Raw genomic sequence first — 15,433 nt, 5'->3', positions numbered from 1 at the left:
CAGTCAGGTAATTGAGGTCTGACCAGTATGTCTAGTTTCCTGTTGGTTTCCTCAGCCAATAGGACCTTCCGTTTCTGTCAGGAAGGAGGGAGACCCTGGTTAACTCCCTGTTGCATTGTCTGTTAAGCATACACACATACACAGTCTAACTAAACTTGCATACACTCTCGATACAGGCACACACGAACACCTTATGCTGAAGTGTGTGTGTGTGTGTGTGTCTGGTCCCTAGTCCCGGGCAGTCCTCCATACAGCCTGTCCTACATGTCCGTCAGTCCCAGTGAGGTGAACGTGACCTGGCAGCCCCCCCTGGTGCCCAACGGAGTCATCACACACTACAGGCACGTCTCTGCATGGCTCCTGAGCTGGAACTGTGTCATGATGACTGCATATGCTGTAGGTTAACTTGGATTTCATTTACAGCCTTGAGCTGCGAAACTCCACCCACTTCCTCAACCTGACCACGCCCGTGGCCCACTCCCAGATCACACATCTGAGGAAGTTTGCACAGTACACTGTGGTGGTGAAGTCACACACTCGTATGGGGCCCGGAAACCACAGCAGCGACCCACTGAACATCACCACACTGGAGGATGGTGAGAGGCTCTCTCACACACACACACACACACACACCAGAAACACAGTAAACCTGTTCACATCTTTCTGGTGGACGGACAGATGTGGTGTAAGGAGAGGAGGGCCAGACATCCTGTTTCAGGTGGCTGCATAGTGGACCCTTTAACTGGCCCAGATTTCTGGGCCACGGACGTTCATCATCACCTCATCTTTCTTCTCTCTGCCGTGAGGTCACGTCCTCTCTCCATCTTGTCCTGATGCTCTGAGATCACGGGGCAGGTGTCGCCGGTTACCACTAAGTTGTTCAACAAGGACACACCATCATTACCGTCATGACATGGTTTCCTTTCACAGGGCTGTATATACAGATGAGACGGGATGCAGGCGCTCCTTCTGATGTTCAGGAGCGCTTGGCTAACCTTCGCTCCTTCTTCCAGTCAATTTACCCGAGGGACGGGGTTATCAGTGTGTCGTGTTTTGTCTTAAATAATAGGAAGTGTGTTTCAGACCCAGACAGCCCCCCTCAGTTCCTACTAGCAAGGACGTTGTCAGACTACGAGGTAGAGTTGTCCTGGGAACCGCCCAAGCAGGTCAACTCTGAGATCCTCTACTACAAAGTCAGAGTCTGGTGAGTTCTGTTGATCTCTCACCATTCATCTGGGATCTGCACTTTGAATTGGATTGTTTAAGTATTCCATAAGGACCACGTGAAAAAACCTTTAGATGTTCGCTAGCCAGCATACCTTAGGGAACCATACAATGTGATGATGGAAAGGGATGGAAAGATATGCACAATATAGTCAACCTCACTGTCTGTCCCCTCTGTCTGTCCCCTCTGTCCGTCCCCTCTGTCTGTATCCTCTGTCTGTCCCCTCTGTCTGTCCCCTCTGTCTGTCCCCTCTGTCTGTATCCTCTGTCTGTCCCCTCTGTCTGTCCCCTCTGTCTGTATCCTCTGTCTGTCCCCTCTGTCTGTCCCCTCTGTCTGTATCCTCTGTCTGTCCCCTCTGTCTGTCCCCTCTGTCTGTATCCTCTGTCTGTCCCCTCTGTCTGTATCCACTGTCTGTCCCCTCTGTCTGTATCCACTGTCTGTCCCCTCTGTCTGTCCCCTCTGTCTGTCCCCTCTGTCCGTCCCCTCTGTCTGTCCCCTCTGTCTGTATCCTCTGTCTGTATCCTCTGTCTGTCCCCACTGTCTGTCCCCTCTGTCTGTCCCCTCTGTCCGTCCCCTCTGTCTGTCCCCTCTGTCCGTCCCCTCTGTCCGTCCTGGAGGAATGAATCGTCTGAGGTGTGGTACAACGTGACAGGGTCATCAGTGGTGATCAGTGTGGACTCAAGGAGTCGCTTCAACGCCTCCGTCTCCAGCTGGACACGTCTGGGGGATGGAGGGGTCCTTGTGTACATCACCTTCAGTATTATGGATGCAGGTACACACACTCTCTTACATACACACCCATGAACGTTTGATAAAATCTTAGTCTCTACTCTGTGGTTCAGTTGCAGGCTAGTCTAGTTTGCGTGAACACGTGACAGGCAACATACACCAGATCACTATTGCACTTCTCTTCCACAGGGCCATCGGATCCTCCTCAGAACGTTTCGGTGGTGAACCTGACCTCCTCCTCTTTGACTGTTCTCTGGCTACCCCCCAGTCAGCCCAATGGAATCATCCTACACTACACTCTGTACTGCTCAAACAATATTACGGTCAGAAAGCAGGTGAGGTCTCCAGCAATGCAAGCTGCACATTTACACATTGTTCAGTTATGTGTAAATGTGGGTTATTCTTTACTGTAAGGACATTGTTCCTCTTTCCGTCCCTCCAGATTATCCCAGTTTCACAGCTGGACCCTGTGTCTCCAGGGAAGAATCTGTCCTACCGTCTGTCTGGCCTAAGAGGAGGACAGACGTACAGCCTCTGGCTGACCTCTAGCACCCTACAGGGGGACGGGGGGGTCCAAACTGAGCCGTTACACATACTAACCCTGGAGGACGGTCAGTCTCTCTCTGTCACACGCACGGTCTGCACAGATTTTTTCCCGACCTCTTTTTGAACTTGAACTAAAATCACGTAAAAACTCTGCGGCTTAAGTGTGACTTTCAGCTGGCTAGTAAAAGGAGGTAACTCTGTCAGTCTAACAAACTGGTTGTTTTTGTCCCTTTATGGCCTCTGTGCCTGGGACAGTCAGTTTGTATCTCCTTTTACTTCCTTGTGGAAGTTAAGTCTAAAAAACTGTTAGACATCTCATGATATGTCAAAAAGGTGCTACAGTATGTTAACAGGCCTCTGTTATTTATTGAACACATGCTGTCAATACATCCAGTACATACTGTTGAGGTTTCATCCAAGGGTTGAGTCAGCAGCAGGGTATTCTTCCAGTGGTAGTTCATAGCGTTGGAGGTGTAATCCTTAGTGGGGAAATAATGTTTTATTCCCAGATATAGCTTGATCACAGTTGAATGGGAGCAGATTGACTATAAACAAAAGTGGCAATATGTGGCAAATGCATAGATAATATTGTCGCCCATATCTATAGAAATTATTCGGTTCATACAATATAGCTAGTGTACCTACCAAGTATTTTACTAAGATCTCTTTGTTTTTATGTGATTTTGGGAAAAACTGTGTAGACAGACAGAAGCCTTAATCTGCCGTATAATACTTGTTTGTTTCTGATGATGTCTCTGATACTGACTGTGTGTCTCTGCCTCTGTGCTCCAGCCACCGGACCTCCAGGCCACCCTGCCTCTCCTGCCCTGCCAAGCCCAGCAGGGCTCACTGCCCTGGGCTCAGACACCCACACACCCCCCTTCCTCCTTCATTCATTCACTTTACCAACCTCTTAATTCTACCTGCATTGAGGTCTCTCCAACCTCCTCTCCTCTAGTTTGGCGGCCCTTCATCCCTGTTTTCCCTGGTGCAAATTCAATGTCTCTACATGGTCAGACTCAATGTTTCTACATGGTCAGACTCAATGTTTCTACATGGTCAGACTCAATGTTTCTACATGGTCAGACTCAATGTTTCTAAATGGTCAGACTCAATGTCTCTACATGGTTAGACTCAATGTCTCTAAATGGTCAGACTCAATGTTTCTAAATGGTCAGACTCTCTCTCATTCTTTAACACAAGAATAGGGTGTGGCCAGGATAAGTATCTGCAAAAGTTCTCCAGCTGAAGTCTCTCACAACCAGGTTTCTCAAACAACAATTTTTTCTTGTTAAATGTTTCTTGTTTTCTTTTCACACTAACGTTTTCCCCTGTTGATCATGAAGTTATGATAATGATGATGTGTATTGTTGTTGTTGATGATGTTGGGGTTTTTCTCTGTCTGGGGTTTTTGAATGGTTGCTAATGTTGCCAGTTTCGCATTGGTATATCACATAGATCAGTGTAGCTTGTGTTTCATAACAGGACTGATAATAATGACTCGCTCTTTAGTGCGTCTCTTAATCTGTGATTTCAGTGGGCTCTAGTATTCAGTGATATGAAAGGAGCAGTGGAAGCAGTCATACTAACTCATCTCTCCTTCCATAGTGCCCAGTGATCCGGTCCACAATCTCAGTGCTCAGATCTTCAGTTCTACGGCCATCATAGTGAGTTGGGACCCTCCTATGGAACCCAACGGGCGTCCATTCTACCTGCTCACCCTACAGGAGGCTGAGGTCCCCCTCCCTCCCAACACCCCCACCCTCCCCAGCCCTAACAACAACCCCCTGGGACCCCAAGCTGTCAACAGAACCATTACCAAGACAACCAACGACAACGTCTTCCTGTTCACCAAACTCAGGAAGTACTATCCCTACATCTTCACTGTAACCCCAGCAACGAGCGCCGGCCCCGCCCACAACCATTCCAGTCAGCTGCACGTGAGGACAGATGATGATAGTGAGTTTTATTACTTGCAGGCCCGCATGCACACACATACACGCACCCACACACACACATAAACATTAAAAACACACACACGTTATAAGCAGACTGTCTCCTCCAGTCCCCAGTTCAGCTCCAGTGCTGGTGTCCAGTAGGAACCTGTCATCCTGCTCGGTGTCTCTGGCTTGGCAGCGCCCCACGGAGGCCAACGGAGAGATAACTGAGTACTCCCTCACCCTGTTTGGCCCTGGAGGCTCAAACACCACCCACACACCCAACACCAGCCTCACATTCACAGACCTCCTGCCCTACACAGCCTACAACCTCTCCATCACCGCCTCCACCCGCAAGGGGTCCGGACCCCCGTTACTAGTGATGCTGCATACAGACGAAGCAGGTGATCTTTAACCTCTCACCTTTAACCTCTAATAACCCCTACCATCCAGATGAAGGCCAGTAATGTGTCACCACTGGGTTCCAGGGCCCATGTCTCCTCCCCGTAACCTGTCTCTGTATAACCACACGGCGTTCTCTGTGTGGCTGACCTGGGAACCCTCACTAGAACCCAATGGTGTCGTCACACACTATGGCTTCAGAATCCTGGAGATCAACGCAAACACGCTCTCGTACCAGGTACGTCTCACACGCATACCGGACACTAAACAAACAGACACACACTCACGTACCAGGTACGTCTCACACACACATACCAGACACTAAACAAACAGACACACACTCACGTACCAGGTACGTCTCACACGCACATACCAGACACTAAACAAACAGACACACACACACTTACCAGGTACGTCTCACACGCACATACCAGACACTAAACAAACAGACACACACTCACGTACCAGGTACGTCTCACACACACATACCAGACACTAAACAAACAGACACACACAGTCAAACAAACAAGGTAAAACTGGAGTCCTGAAACATTTCTATGTTCTCCCTATAGATAGTTTTTCTGTTTGTTGGTTTTTCTTTCTACTATCTCTTTCTCTTTCAGAACTCTACAGGTCCCTGGACTGAAGGACTGCTGACTGGATTCAGGCCTTACAGCTCCTATGAGATCAGTGTGTGTAGCTACACCAGAGTAGGACATGGAGACCAGTACAGCACTCCTGTGTCCTTCACAACCAACGAGTCAGGTACACTTTGTGGGTGTATAGTGTATAGATGTATGTGTGTGTAGTGTGTGTGGTTGTGCGTGTGTATGCATTTACTGTATGTATGAATATATACAAAACATTTATACACTCAAATATCCCTATCCAACACTGAAACTTTGGAGACCAGATCGCTGCTTTGTTTCCAGAAGTCTTTTTAAAACCTTCATTATTTTTGTTTCAAATGTATATTCTCCTCTTTTATGAAGACACTATATTTTGATTGAAATGTAAACTGTGCATGTTAAGATTGTTATTTAATGGTACATTTCTATTTACATTCAGGGCTATTTTGCAGTACCTCCCATTCAACAACATATATTTGAAAAACCAGTAACCATAAAGTTCATACTTTTCAAGTTGAATTTTGAAATTCTGTCCAATATTCAACAACATTATTACTCAACAATATTAATCATGGCTATTTATGAAAGCTAGTTTAAATACCTGAAATATCACGTGTCTCCTGGTTCTAGTGTCTGAGGTGGTGGGTAACCTTTCCTGCTCTGGTCTAAGCTGGGATTCTGTGCTTCTACAATGGGAGCCTCCAGCCAACCCCAACGGACTCATCATGTACTACCAGGTCCAGGTGGACTCCCAGTCATACACACAGCAGGCTGACGTCCACCAGTACACTGTCAGTGGGCTGGCGCCGGACTCACAATACACACTCACTGTGATGGCTGTCAACTCTGCCGGCCCAGGAGACCAGGTCAACTGTACTGCCTACACACACGCTGAGTCAGGTACAAACGCTCACACACACACACACACACACACACTGACAAACACACACACACCAGATAAACCGATGAAATGTATTTAATCCCCACAGTTCCTGGTGTTCCTCGTTTCCTGAGTGTGTCAGAAGCCACACCCACCAGTGTGACACTCCATTGGGCTCCTCCCCTCTCTGTTTTGGGCAAGCTCACCGAATATCGCATTACCGTGCAGCGGCTAACACTCGACTGCCAATCGGACCCACCCCTAACTGGAACCCCACCCCTCGCTGAGACCACACCTGTCCCAGAGCCGCCCTCTCCACTGGATCCAGGCTGTGTGGACCAGGAGGTATGGTTTTCAGTCTTAGTTTATTAATCCTTTAGAAGGCACTTATATAGAGCCAATTACATGAGCAGTTTGTGTTAAGTGCCTCGCTCAAGGGCATAAAAAAAAAAAAATCACCTTTGAATCTGTGTCCTTTTGGTTGCCGACTTACAACTGTCTAACCACCAGGCTATCAGTTTACCAAGCTAAGTGAACAGAATGGTTGTGCTACTGCGTCATACATCTCTAGGAGTGTCTGCATGCTGAATAACACGAGTTTCCTAACATTGCGTTGCTCATCTCCATTAACACCCTGGTCAGGTTCTGGTTCCAGTGAATGGCTCCGATGGTGGAGAGAATAACAGAAGCATCACCCTCCAGTCTCTGGCCAAGTACCGCTTCTACCGCTTCAGAATCGCAGCCTTTACTAATGCTGGACCGGGAGAACACACACCGTGGATATACGCGCGCACACTTGTCGGAGGTAAGTGCGCAAGCACACGTACACACATATAAACACGCCCGCGCACACACACACACACACACACACACACAAAGTACTCCCGGCCCCAGGCAGTGTGTGTATATTTCCACCTGTCTCTCCTGCAGACCCTGATGGCCCCCCTAACAACCTGTCAGTGACCATGTCCTCCAACAGCATCCGTATCCGTTGGCAACTCCCCAGTGTGATCACAGGCCCTACTTCCTACCTGGTAGACGTCATCTCTGTGAGTGCACGCACACACGCACACACGCACACACACACACACGCACACACGCACCCACGGAACAGAAGGGGTCGCCTCTCCACTGCTTGACGTGCTGTGCCCTTCAGTTTGAAAGCGGCAGGTTCAACCAGACTGTAGTGCGAGGCCCGGAGGAGCTGAGGACTGTGGTTGTGTCCAACCTGACGGCGTTCACCCTGTACTCCGTCACCGTGACCGCCTTCACCGGGCCCCTGGAGAACGCACGGCGGGATGGACGGCCAAGTGAGCCCAGTGTTATCAGAACCCTGGAGGAAGGTGAGAAGCACGTACAGACCCACAACACCAAACGTGGCTACTTCCTGACACTGAAGGTGACAAATCTTTGTGTCACACCCCCTCCTCCCAGAGCCCAGGGATCCCCCGACGAAAGTGACCCTGCAACTCGTCCCAGAGAACGTGACCAGTGTGTTTGTGACCTTTCACCCCCCGGAGCAGCCCAATGGGAACATCAGTTCCTACACTGCGCTGGTCTACTGCCAGGGCCAGTTGATGATGACCATCAACCAACTCACTGTGGTCCAGAACAAGAACCAAACCCTGACCGCAGTCATTAACGGGCTGAAGGGTGGAAACAACTACAGCATACGGGTGAGATCTACATACACACACACACACACACAGGTCATAACTGCACACAACACAGGTTAACTGCTGCACAAACATGTGTTCAAACTACACACTGACAGACACACACAGTGTGGAGTTATTTAAGATACTCTTTAAAAAGGTTTCTGACTCAGCATCTTGTCATGAACCTGGGTCAGGGATTTTATGACAGTCTTTTTAACCTGAAAAATAACTTGACTGCTTGACAGCTGTTTTTTACATGACAACATGGTGATATTTGTGTGATTTCTTTTTTAATATTGTTGATAAAACCGGTTCTAGTTTGTTAGCAACTGTGAAAAACTGTAAATGGGTTTAGAACTCTGCTGTCCAACCAGTGGGGGTGCAAGGATAGAAGGGCTTTGTGTTGAAGGGATTGACTGTGTTGAAGGGCTTTGACTGTGTTGAAGGGATTGACTGTGTTGAAGGGCTTTGACTGTGTTGAAGGGATTGACTGTGTTGAAGGGCTTTGACTGTGTTGAAGGGATTGACTGTGTTGAAGGGATTGACTGTGTTGAAGGGCTTTGACTGTGTTGAAGGGATTGACTGTGTTGAAGGGCTTTGACTGTGCTGAAGGGATTGACTGTGTGGAAGGGATTGACTGTGTTGAAGGGCTTTGACTGTGTTGAAGGGATTGACTGTGTTGAAGGGCTTTGACTGTGTTTTAGGTATTGACTGTGCTGTAGGGATTGACTGTGTTGAAGGGATTGACTGTGCTGAAGGGATTGACTGTGTTGAAGGGATTGACTGTGTTGAAGGGATTAACTGTGTTGAAGGGATTGACTGTGCTGAAGGGATTGACTGTGTTGAAGGGATTGGAAGGCCATGGTGACCCATGGTGGTAAACAATCTCTGTCTATCTCTCTTTCTCTCTATCACACACACACACATAGATTGCAGCTGTAAATGGAGCCGGGTTGAGCCCTGCCAGCTCAGAGGTCCGGATCACTACAGGGATAAAAGGTACAGTGCACCACATTACATACATAAAATAAACAACAGACTTTTTAGGGATACATGCTTATCCTTATTGGGTCCTTGATTTGTCACTAGAAAGCAATAGAGCTCTAGCAGGGATGTAGCAAATTTGGAAAAGGGTTGGACAAGGGTTTCGAAAAGTCTTCCAGGGAAATTTTCCAACATTCTCACAAATAAGTATTAGAATAATATCACACAATTAGGTGTTTTGTGCTTGCATATTTGAAAGAAGATAAATACACAGAAAAAAAAATGAAATAATTTCCAAACAAGTATTTGAAGACAGGTCTGCTACATAAGTTTGTCATAAGCCCTGCATTACCACAACATGAACATACTAAGGCTAAACTCTCACTTAAAAACACGGTCTAGCACTGTAACATAGCGTCTGTACACATCATTGTAGGGTTTTTTATATGGTTCTACAAAGAACACTTTTTGAAGAGTTTCTGCCAAAAACTTTCCATCAACAACCATTTTATAATTTTGTGTTATTCATAGAACCCTCTGAATGCTCTCAAATACATCACATAGGATTTATCATTTTTTGAAGGCCTTGTTAGGTAACTAACCTGTTAGGTAACTCCTTTTTTACAGACCACACCAGGACTGCAAATCACTTTACACTGGCTTGAAAAGTAGTTTGTAATTATCATGTTAGTCCAGTCAGTGTTTAGATAAGGTCTAATATTTGTGCCTTGTATTTGTGCTGTTCCACACACATACAAGTACTAAAAGTACTCAGTGTTTTACAAGTGTTTTGGTGTGAATGCTTTAGGTATAACGTATCCCGCCACAAACAACCCTTTTGCTACTCTTTCTTCTAAAGGTGCATGCACTACATACACTTCATAACATAGTGTTTGTCTCTGTGTGCGTGTGTATGCGTGTGTGTGTGTGTGTTTGTGTGTGCATAGCTCCTCCCAAGCCCTCTTTAAAACCCAAGGCACTGCTGGACCGAGTAGGAGCTGCAGTCGTAACGTCCAGAAGCATCACTGTCCACATGCCAGCCTGTTTTTATAGTGATGACAACGGACCAATCAGAAGCATCCAGGTCATTGTGTCCGAATCTGGGGGTATGAAATCACATAAGCATCCGTAGACACACAAAGATCTGTCTCACAGCCCTAAAATGAGCCACTACAGGAGGTCCTCTGAGGTCTGTCTCTCTGCTCCTCTGTCTCAGTGATGGACAGCAGGAACCTGACCAACTGGAAGACAGCCTTCCTCTCTCGTCCTGCTCCCTACCTCACTGACAGCGGGTTCAGAAACCCGCCCTGTGTAAAGCACCGCCGGACCAGGGACACAAACACCCGTACCCACAAACAAGAGGGTGGACACGCCGACACACACACGCAGGCACCCACGATGAGCACCAGCGGCGTGAGGCAGCCCACAGAGTCAGGAGACAGACCCCAGGTCCAGCTGGATGATTACTATGTCATTGGAGCCATGGACCACTGTCTGACCGCAGAGTACAGTAACACACTTTGTAACGGCCCCCTCAAACCAAACACTGCCTACGTGTGAGTATACACAGCACACAAAAATTTACACACACACACGTGTATATATATATACAGTGGGGAGAACAAGTATTTGATAAAATGCCGATTTTGCAGGTTTTCCCACTGACAAAGCATGTAGAAGTCTGTCATTTTTATCATAGGTACACTTCAACTGTGAGTGATGGAATCTAAAACAAATATCCAGAAAATCACATTGTATGATTTTTAAGTAATTAATTTGCATTTTATTGCATGACATAAGTATTTGATACATCAGAAAAGCAGAACTTAATATTTGGTACAGAAACCTTTGTTTGCAATAACATAGATCATACGTTTCCTGTAGTTCTTGACCAGGTTTACACACACTGCAGCAGGGATTTTGGCCCACTCCTCCATACAGACCTTCTTCAGATCCTTCAGGTATCGGGGCTATCATCAATTTTATCCCTGATGTCCTTACACAGCTCTCTGGTCTTGGCCATTGTGGAGAGGTTGGAGTCTGTTTGATTGAGTGTGTGGACAGGTGTCTTTTATACAGGTAACGAGTTCAAACAGGTGCAGTTAATACAGGTAATGAGTGGAGAACAGGAGGGCTTAAAGAAAAACTAGCAGGTCTGGTTGGTAGGTGATCAAGTACCTATGTCATACAATAAAATGCAAATTAATTATTTAAAGTGTATCAAATACTTGTTCTCCCGACTGTATATATATATGGAGTGAGGGACAGAAGGGTTAAAATTAAGAGACCACTTAAATTGAATGATTGTGTTCCTCACTCCAAACATTCCTTTTCAAGTCTTTTGGAAAGGAAAGGAAAAGGTGCAGTGGTCTCTTAATTTTTTCCAGAGCTGTATATTCAAATTTCACTACAGTGCAGGTGTTTGTGTGTGTGTGACAGGTTTAAGTTTCGAGCCACCAACAGCATTGGCCAGTACACAGACTCTGACTACTCTGAACATGTCAGAACTGCAGGTAACCACCCCTATCTTCTCCAGTACACAGCTCACCTCTCCGGGACTACTGATTAAACAATATTTCTGTCTGTCTGTCAGTGAATGGGCTGTTGACCAGGGATGAACAGATCATTCTGGGAGTGCTCATCTCCTTCTTCCTGGCTGTGCTGCTCATCATCATCATCTACGCCTCTGTCAGGTAAACACAGTGTTCCTCTTAAGGTCCCGGCTGAGCGCTCAAGTTTCTCTAGCTGGTTCTGACAGTTCAGCCCCAAACGGCCATAGTCTGTGGCGCCAGTGCGATTGACACTTCCCTCTTACAATGACAGGATCCGTCAGCGGCAGAAGGAGGGCGGGACCTACTCTCCCCGGGAGGCGGAGATTATAGAGACCAAGTTTAAACTGGATCAGCTGATTGCTGTGGCTGACCTGGAGCTAAAGGAAGAGAAGCTAAACCGGTGTGTGATGTGTGTGTGCTTGTGTTTGCAGGTATTTTTCTCTCTCTCTTTCACACACACACTCCTGCTTCCTATTGCACACACCTTCATAAACTGTATGTCTATTCTACTGTACCTCTAATGTGCTACTGGCCTACCATAAAGCCTGGTGGCTTGGCTGTAAACACACACACACAAAAAAAACACGTCTGTCTACCCTCACACTATCTCACTCTAAACCCCCTTCCAAAACACTCTATTCCTCCCACACTCACTCCTCTCACTCTGACTCCCTCTTTCACTCTAACCCCTTCTCTCACTCTTTCACTCTAACCCCTTCTCACACTCTCTCTCCAGGTATTCCTCCTTCTTCTTTAGACGGAAGGAGATATTTGTCATCCAGTAAGTTGGTAGTTGGCTCTGTTTGTACCCTCTGTGTGTAGCTGTCACTGTGCGTAATCAGTGTAGCCTGTAGTTGTACCATGTGTAATGGCTCTTTGTGTGTGTGTGTGTGTGTTTTGGAAATTAAAATCCATCCAGTAGACAGAGACAAATCTCTATTACACAACAGCAGTTTATTAAAACTTGCAAGGAGAGATCACAGCAAACCAGGTAACCAGTGAAAAATCTCTGCCGAAGATCAGACAACGATCAGTACTTATACAGGAAAGGGGTGTGGTAGGATATAGTCTTTTGTCAACAGCACATGTTCCCTAAGTTTCACCCAAAGGGCAGACTGCCCCTCCTTTCCCAGGACACTGAAGGGACGTTGGTAACTCAGACGGGCCACATACCTTCAGAACAAATAACAGACACACTGATGGCTTTAACAGATTGACAGAGGACCCAATGATCTACTAATGACTTTCAAAGACGTGTGCCACATACAGATGAACACGGACAGAATCCCCTCTACCACATTTATGACACTATCAGCACATCCCTCTTGTCTTAACGCAGACTGTACTTCCCAATCAGCTCAATACTCAGCTGGAAACATACAAACCCGATTCCAAAAAAGTTGGGACACTGTACAATTGTGAATAAAAACAGAATGCAATGATGTGGAAGTTTCAAATTTCAATATTTTATTCAGAATACAACATAGATGACATATCAGATGTTTCAACTGAGAAAATGTATCACTTTAAGGGAAAAATAAGTTGATTTAAAATTTCATGGCATCAACACATGTCAAAAAAGTTGGGACAAGGCCATGTTTACCACTGTGTGGCATCCCCTCTTCTTTTTATAACAGACTGCAAACGTCTGGGGACTGAGGAGACAAGTTGCTCAAGTTTATGAATAGGAATGTTGTCCCATTCTTGTCTAATACAGGCTTCTAGTTGCTCAACTGTCTTAGGTCTTCTTTGTTGCACCTTCCTCTTTATGATGCGCCAAATGTTTTCTATGGGTGAAAGATCTGGACTGCTGCCTGGCCATTTCAGTACCTGGATCCTTCTTCTATGCAGCCATGACATTGTAATTGATGCAGTATGTGGTCTGGCATTGTCATGTTGGAAAATGCAAGGTCATCCCTGAAAGAGACGACGTCTGGATGGGAGCATATGTTGTTCTAGAACTTAGATATAACTGTCAGCATTGATGGTGCCTTTCCAGATGTGTAGGCTGCCCATGCCACACGCACTCATGCAACCCCATACCATCAGCGATGCATGCTTCTGAACTGAGCGCTGATAACAACTTGGGTTGTCCTTGTCCTCTTTAGTCCGGATGACATGGCGTCCCAGTTTTCCAAAATGAACTTCAAATTTTGATTCGTCTGACCACAGAACACTTTTCCACTTTTCCACAGTCCATTTTAAATTATCCTTGGCCCAGAGAAAACGTCTGCTCTTCTGGATCCTGTTTAGATACGGCTTCTTTTTTGACCTATAGAGTTTTAGCCGGCAACGGATTGTGGATTGTGTTCACCGACAATGTTTTCTGGAAGTATTCCTGAGCCCATGTTGTGATTTCCATTACAGTATCATTCCTGTATGTGATGCAGTGCCGTCTGAGGGCCCGAAGATCACAGGCATCCTGTAGTGAACACCAAGACCAGAGTAGTGTGGGTCCAATTGCAGGAGTGCAATTGTAGATTTATTTCTCGTCGTACAAGGGAGTAGGCTAGCACAAGAACGAGAAAGACAGGCAGATAGTTCGGTAACCGGGAGATCAGTCCTCGAAGGCGAAGGCACAGGCAGGAATGGACAGGGACGAGAAACCCAGAAGCAGGCAGGCAGGTCAGGAAGCCGGGTGATCAATCCGAGGAGGCAACAGCACAGGCTGGGAGAGACGGTAAGAGTATCCAGGGGCAAGCAGGTAGGTCGGCGTTCCGGGTAATCAGTCCGTAAGGGCAACAACACAGGCAGGGTTAGGCAGGGAGAGACTCTACGGGGCAGGCGAACAGGTCAAGACGCAGGGTTCTGGAACAAGGAAATAGGACGGGACAGGAGGGTAGAAACACAACAGGCTGGGAGTCAAAAGGCAAATACAGAGTGCTGATACGAAGGCTTGGCAGGTCCACTAAGAACAATACCTCACACTGGAGTGGAGGTAGAGCACGGGCTAAATAGAAGGGTTAACAGGGCACAGGTGTACAGTATTCCGGTGATTGGGATCTGGAGTGTTGGGTGCGTTCATACATGTCGCGAAGTGAAGGTGTAACGGTGGCAGGTGAGGAGCGTGGCGGGGAGGAGTTGGATCAGGAATGACGCGAAAACCTCACACATCCAGTATGGTTTTCCGGCCTTGACCCTTACGCACAGAGATTGTTCCAGATTCTCTGAATCTTTGGATTATATTATGCACTGTAGATGCAAACTCTTTGCAATTTTTCTCTGAGAAACTCCTTTCTGATATTGCTCCACAATTTTTCGCCGCAGCTTTGGGGGAATTGGTGATCCTCTGCCCATCTTGAATTCTGAGAGATACTGCCACTCTGAGAGGCTCTTTTTATACCCAATCATGTTGCCAATTGACATTATAAGTTGCAAATTGGTCCTCCAGCTGTACTTTTAACTTTTCTGGCCTCTCATTGCTACCAGTCCCAACTTTTTTGGAATGTGTAGCTCTCATGAAATCCAAAATGAGCCAATATTTGGCATGACATTACAAAATGTCTCACTTTCAACATTCAATATGTTCTCTACAATATATTCTATTGTGAATTAAATATAAGTTCATGAGATTTGTAAATTATTCCATTCCTTTTTTACTCACAATTTGTACAGTGTCGCAACCTTTTTGGAATCGGGTTTGTACATTGTAGAATGAATGAATACATTCAGCTCAGTAAAATTCCATAGCAGTATGTTGCGGTGCGGTGTTGCCCTGTGTGTTGTTTCCCGTCACATGACTTTAGCGTGCAGTGAAGTGCTGTCATTCAGAGTGTAGTCGACAGTCTAGTCACATTCTACCGTCAACTCTGTTTCAGACTTCTCAGCTACAGAAAGTCTCTCAAGTAAGTAACCAGATGAGAGCTGTGCTGTGTGTGTCCTGTGTGTGTG

General features: G+C 46.5%; 2 protein-coding genes across 2 annotated transcripts in view; both read left to right on the top strand.

Annotated features, from left to right (window-relative positions):
* The window catches only part of ptprq (protein tyrosine phosphatase receptor type Q), a 45,589-nt gene that overhangs the window by 27,265 nt on the left and 2,891 nt on the right, over positions 1–15,433 (top strand). Inside the window, exons 34-53 of the mRNA XM_034288089.1 lie at positions 233–341; positions 424–596; positions 4,109–4,459; positions 4,566–4,841; positions 4,926–5,077; positions 5,463–5,604; positions 6,099–6,368; positions 6,458–6,693; positions 6,991–7,153; positions 7,279–7,397; positions 7,505–7,691; positions 7,783–8,024; positions 8,936–9,005; positions 9,938–10,096; positions 10,207–10,546; positions 11,430–11,503; positions 11,584–11,683; positions 11,814–11,942; positions 12,279–12,323; positions 15,361–15,387. Of these exons, the coding sequence (XP_034143980.1) occupies positions 233–341; positions 424–596; positions 4,109–4,459; positions 4,566–4,841; positions 4,926–5,077; positions 5,463–5,604; positions 6,099–6,368; positions 6,458–6,693; positions 6,991–7,153; positions 7,279–7,397; positions 7,505–7,691; positions 7,783–8,024; positions 8,936–9,005; positions 9,938–10,096; positions 10,207–10,546; positions 11,430–11,503; positions 11,584–11,683; positions 11,814–11,942; positions 12,279–12,323; positions 15,361–15,387 (3,364 nt within the window). The remainder of the gene's footprint in view (positions 1–232; positions 342–423; positions 597–4,108; positions 4,460–4,565; positions 4,842–4,925; positions 5,078–5,462; positions 5,605–6,098; positions 6,369–6,457; positions 6,694–6,990; positions 7,154–7,278; positions 7,398–7,504; positions 7,692–7,782; positions 8,025–8,935; positions 9,006–9,937; positions 10,097–10,206; positions 10,547–11,429; positions 11,504–11,583; positions 11,684–11,813; positions 11,943–12,278; positions 12,324–15,360; positions 15,388–15,433) is intronic.
* On the top strand, positions 664–2,666 carry LOC109614685 (phosphatidylinositol phosphatase PTPRQ-like). Its single transcript, XM_020040317.2, has 4 exons — positions 664–1,204; positions 1,843–1,997; positions 2,144–2,289; positions 2,397–2,666. The coding sequence occupies exons 1-4, from the start codon at positions 909–911 to the stop codon at positions 2,622–2,624; spliced, it is 825 nt and encodes a 274-aa protein (XP_019895876.1). The 5' UTR covers positions 664–908; the 3' UTR covers positions 2,625–2,666.

Source organism: Esox lucius, chromosome 19, assembly GCF_011004845.1.
Source record: "Esox lucius isolate fEsoLuc1 chromosome 19, fEsoLuc1.pri, whole genome shotgun sequence".
NCBI lineage: Eukaryota > Metazoa > Chordata > Actinopteri > Esociformes > Esocidae > Esox > Esox lucius.
Note: the sequence above shows the minus strand (reverse complement) of the source record. Positions and strands in the feature narration are given on the sequence as shown.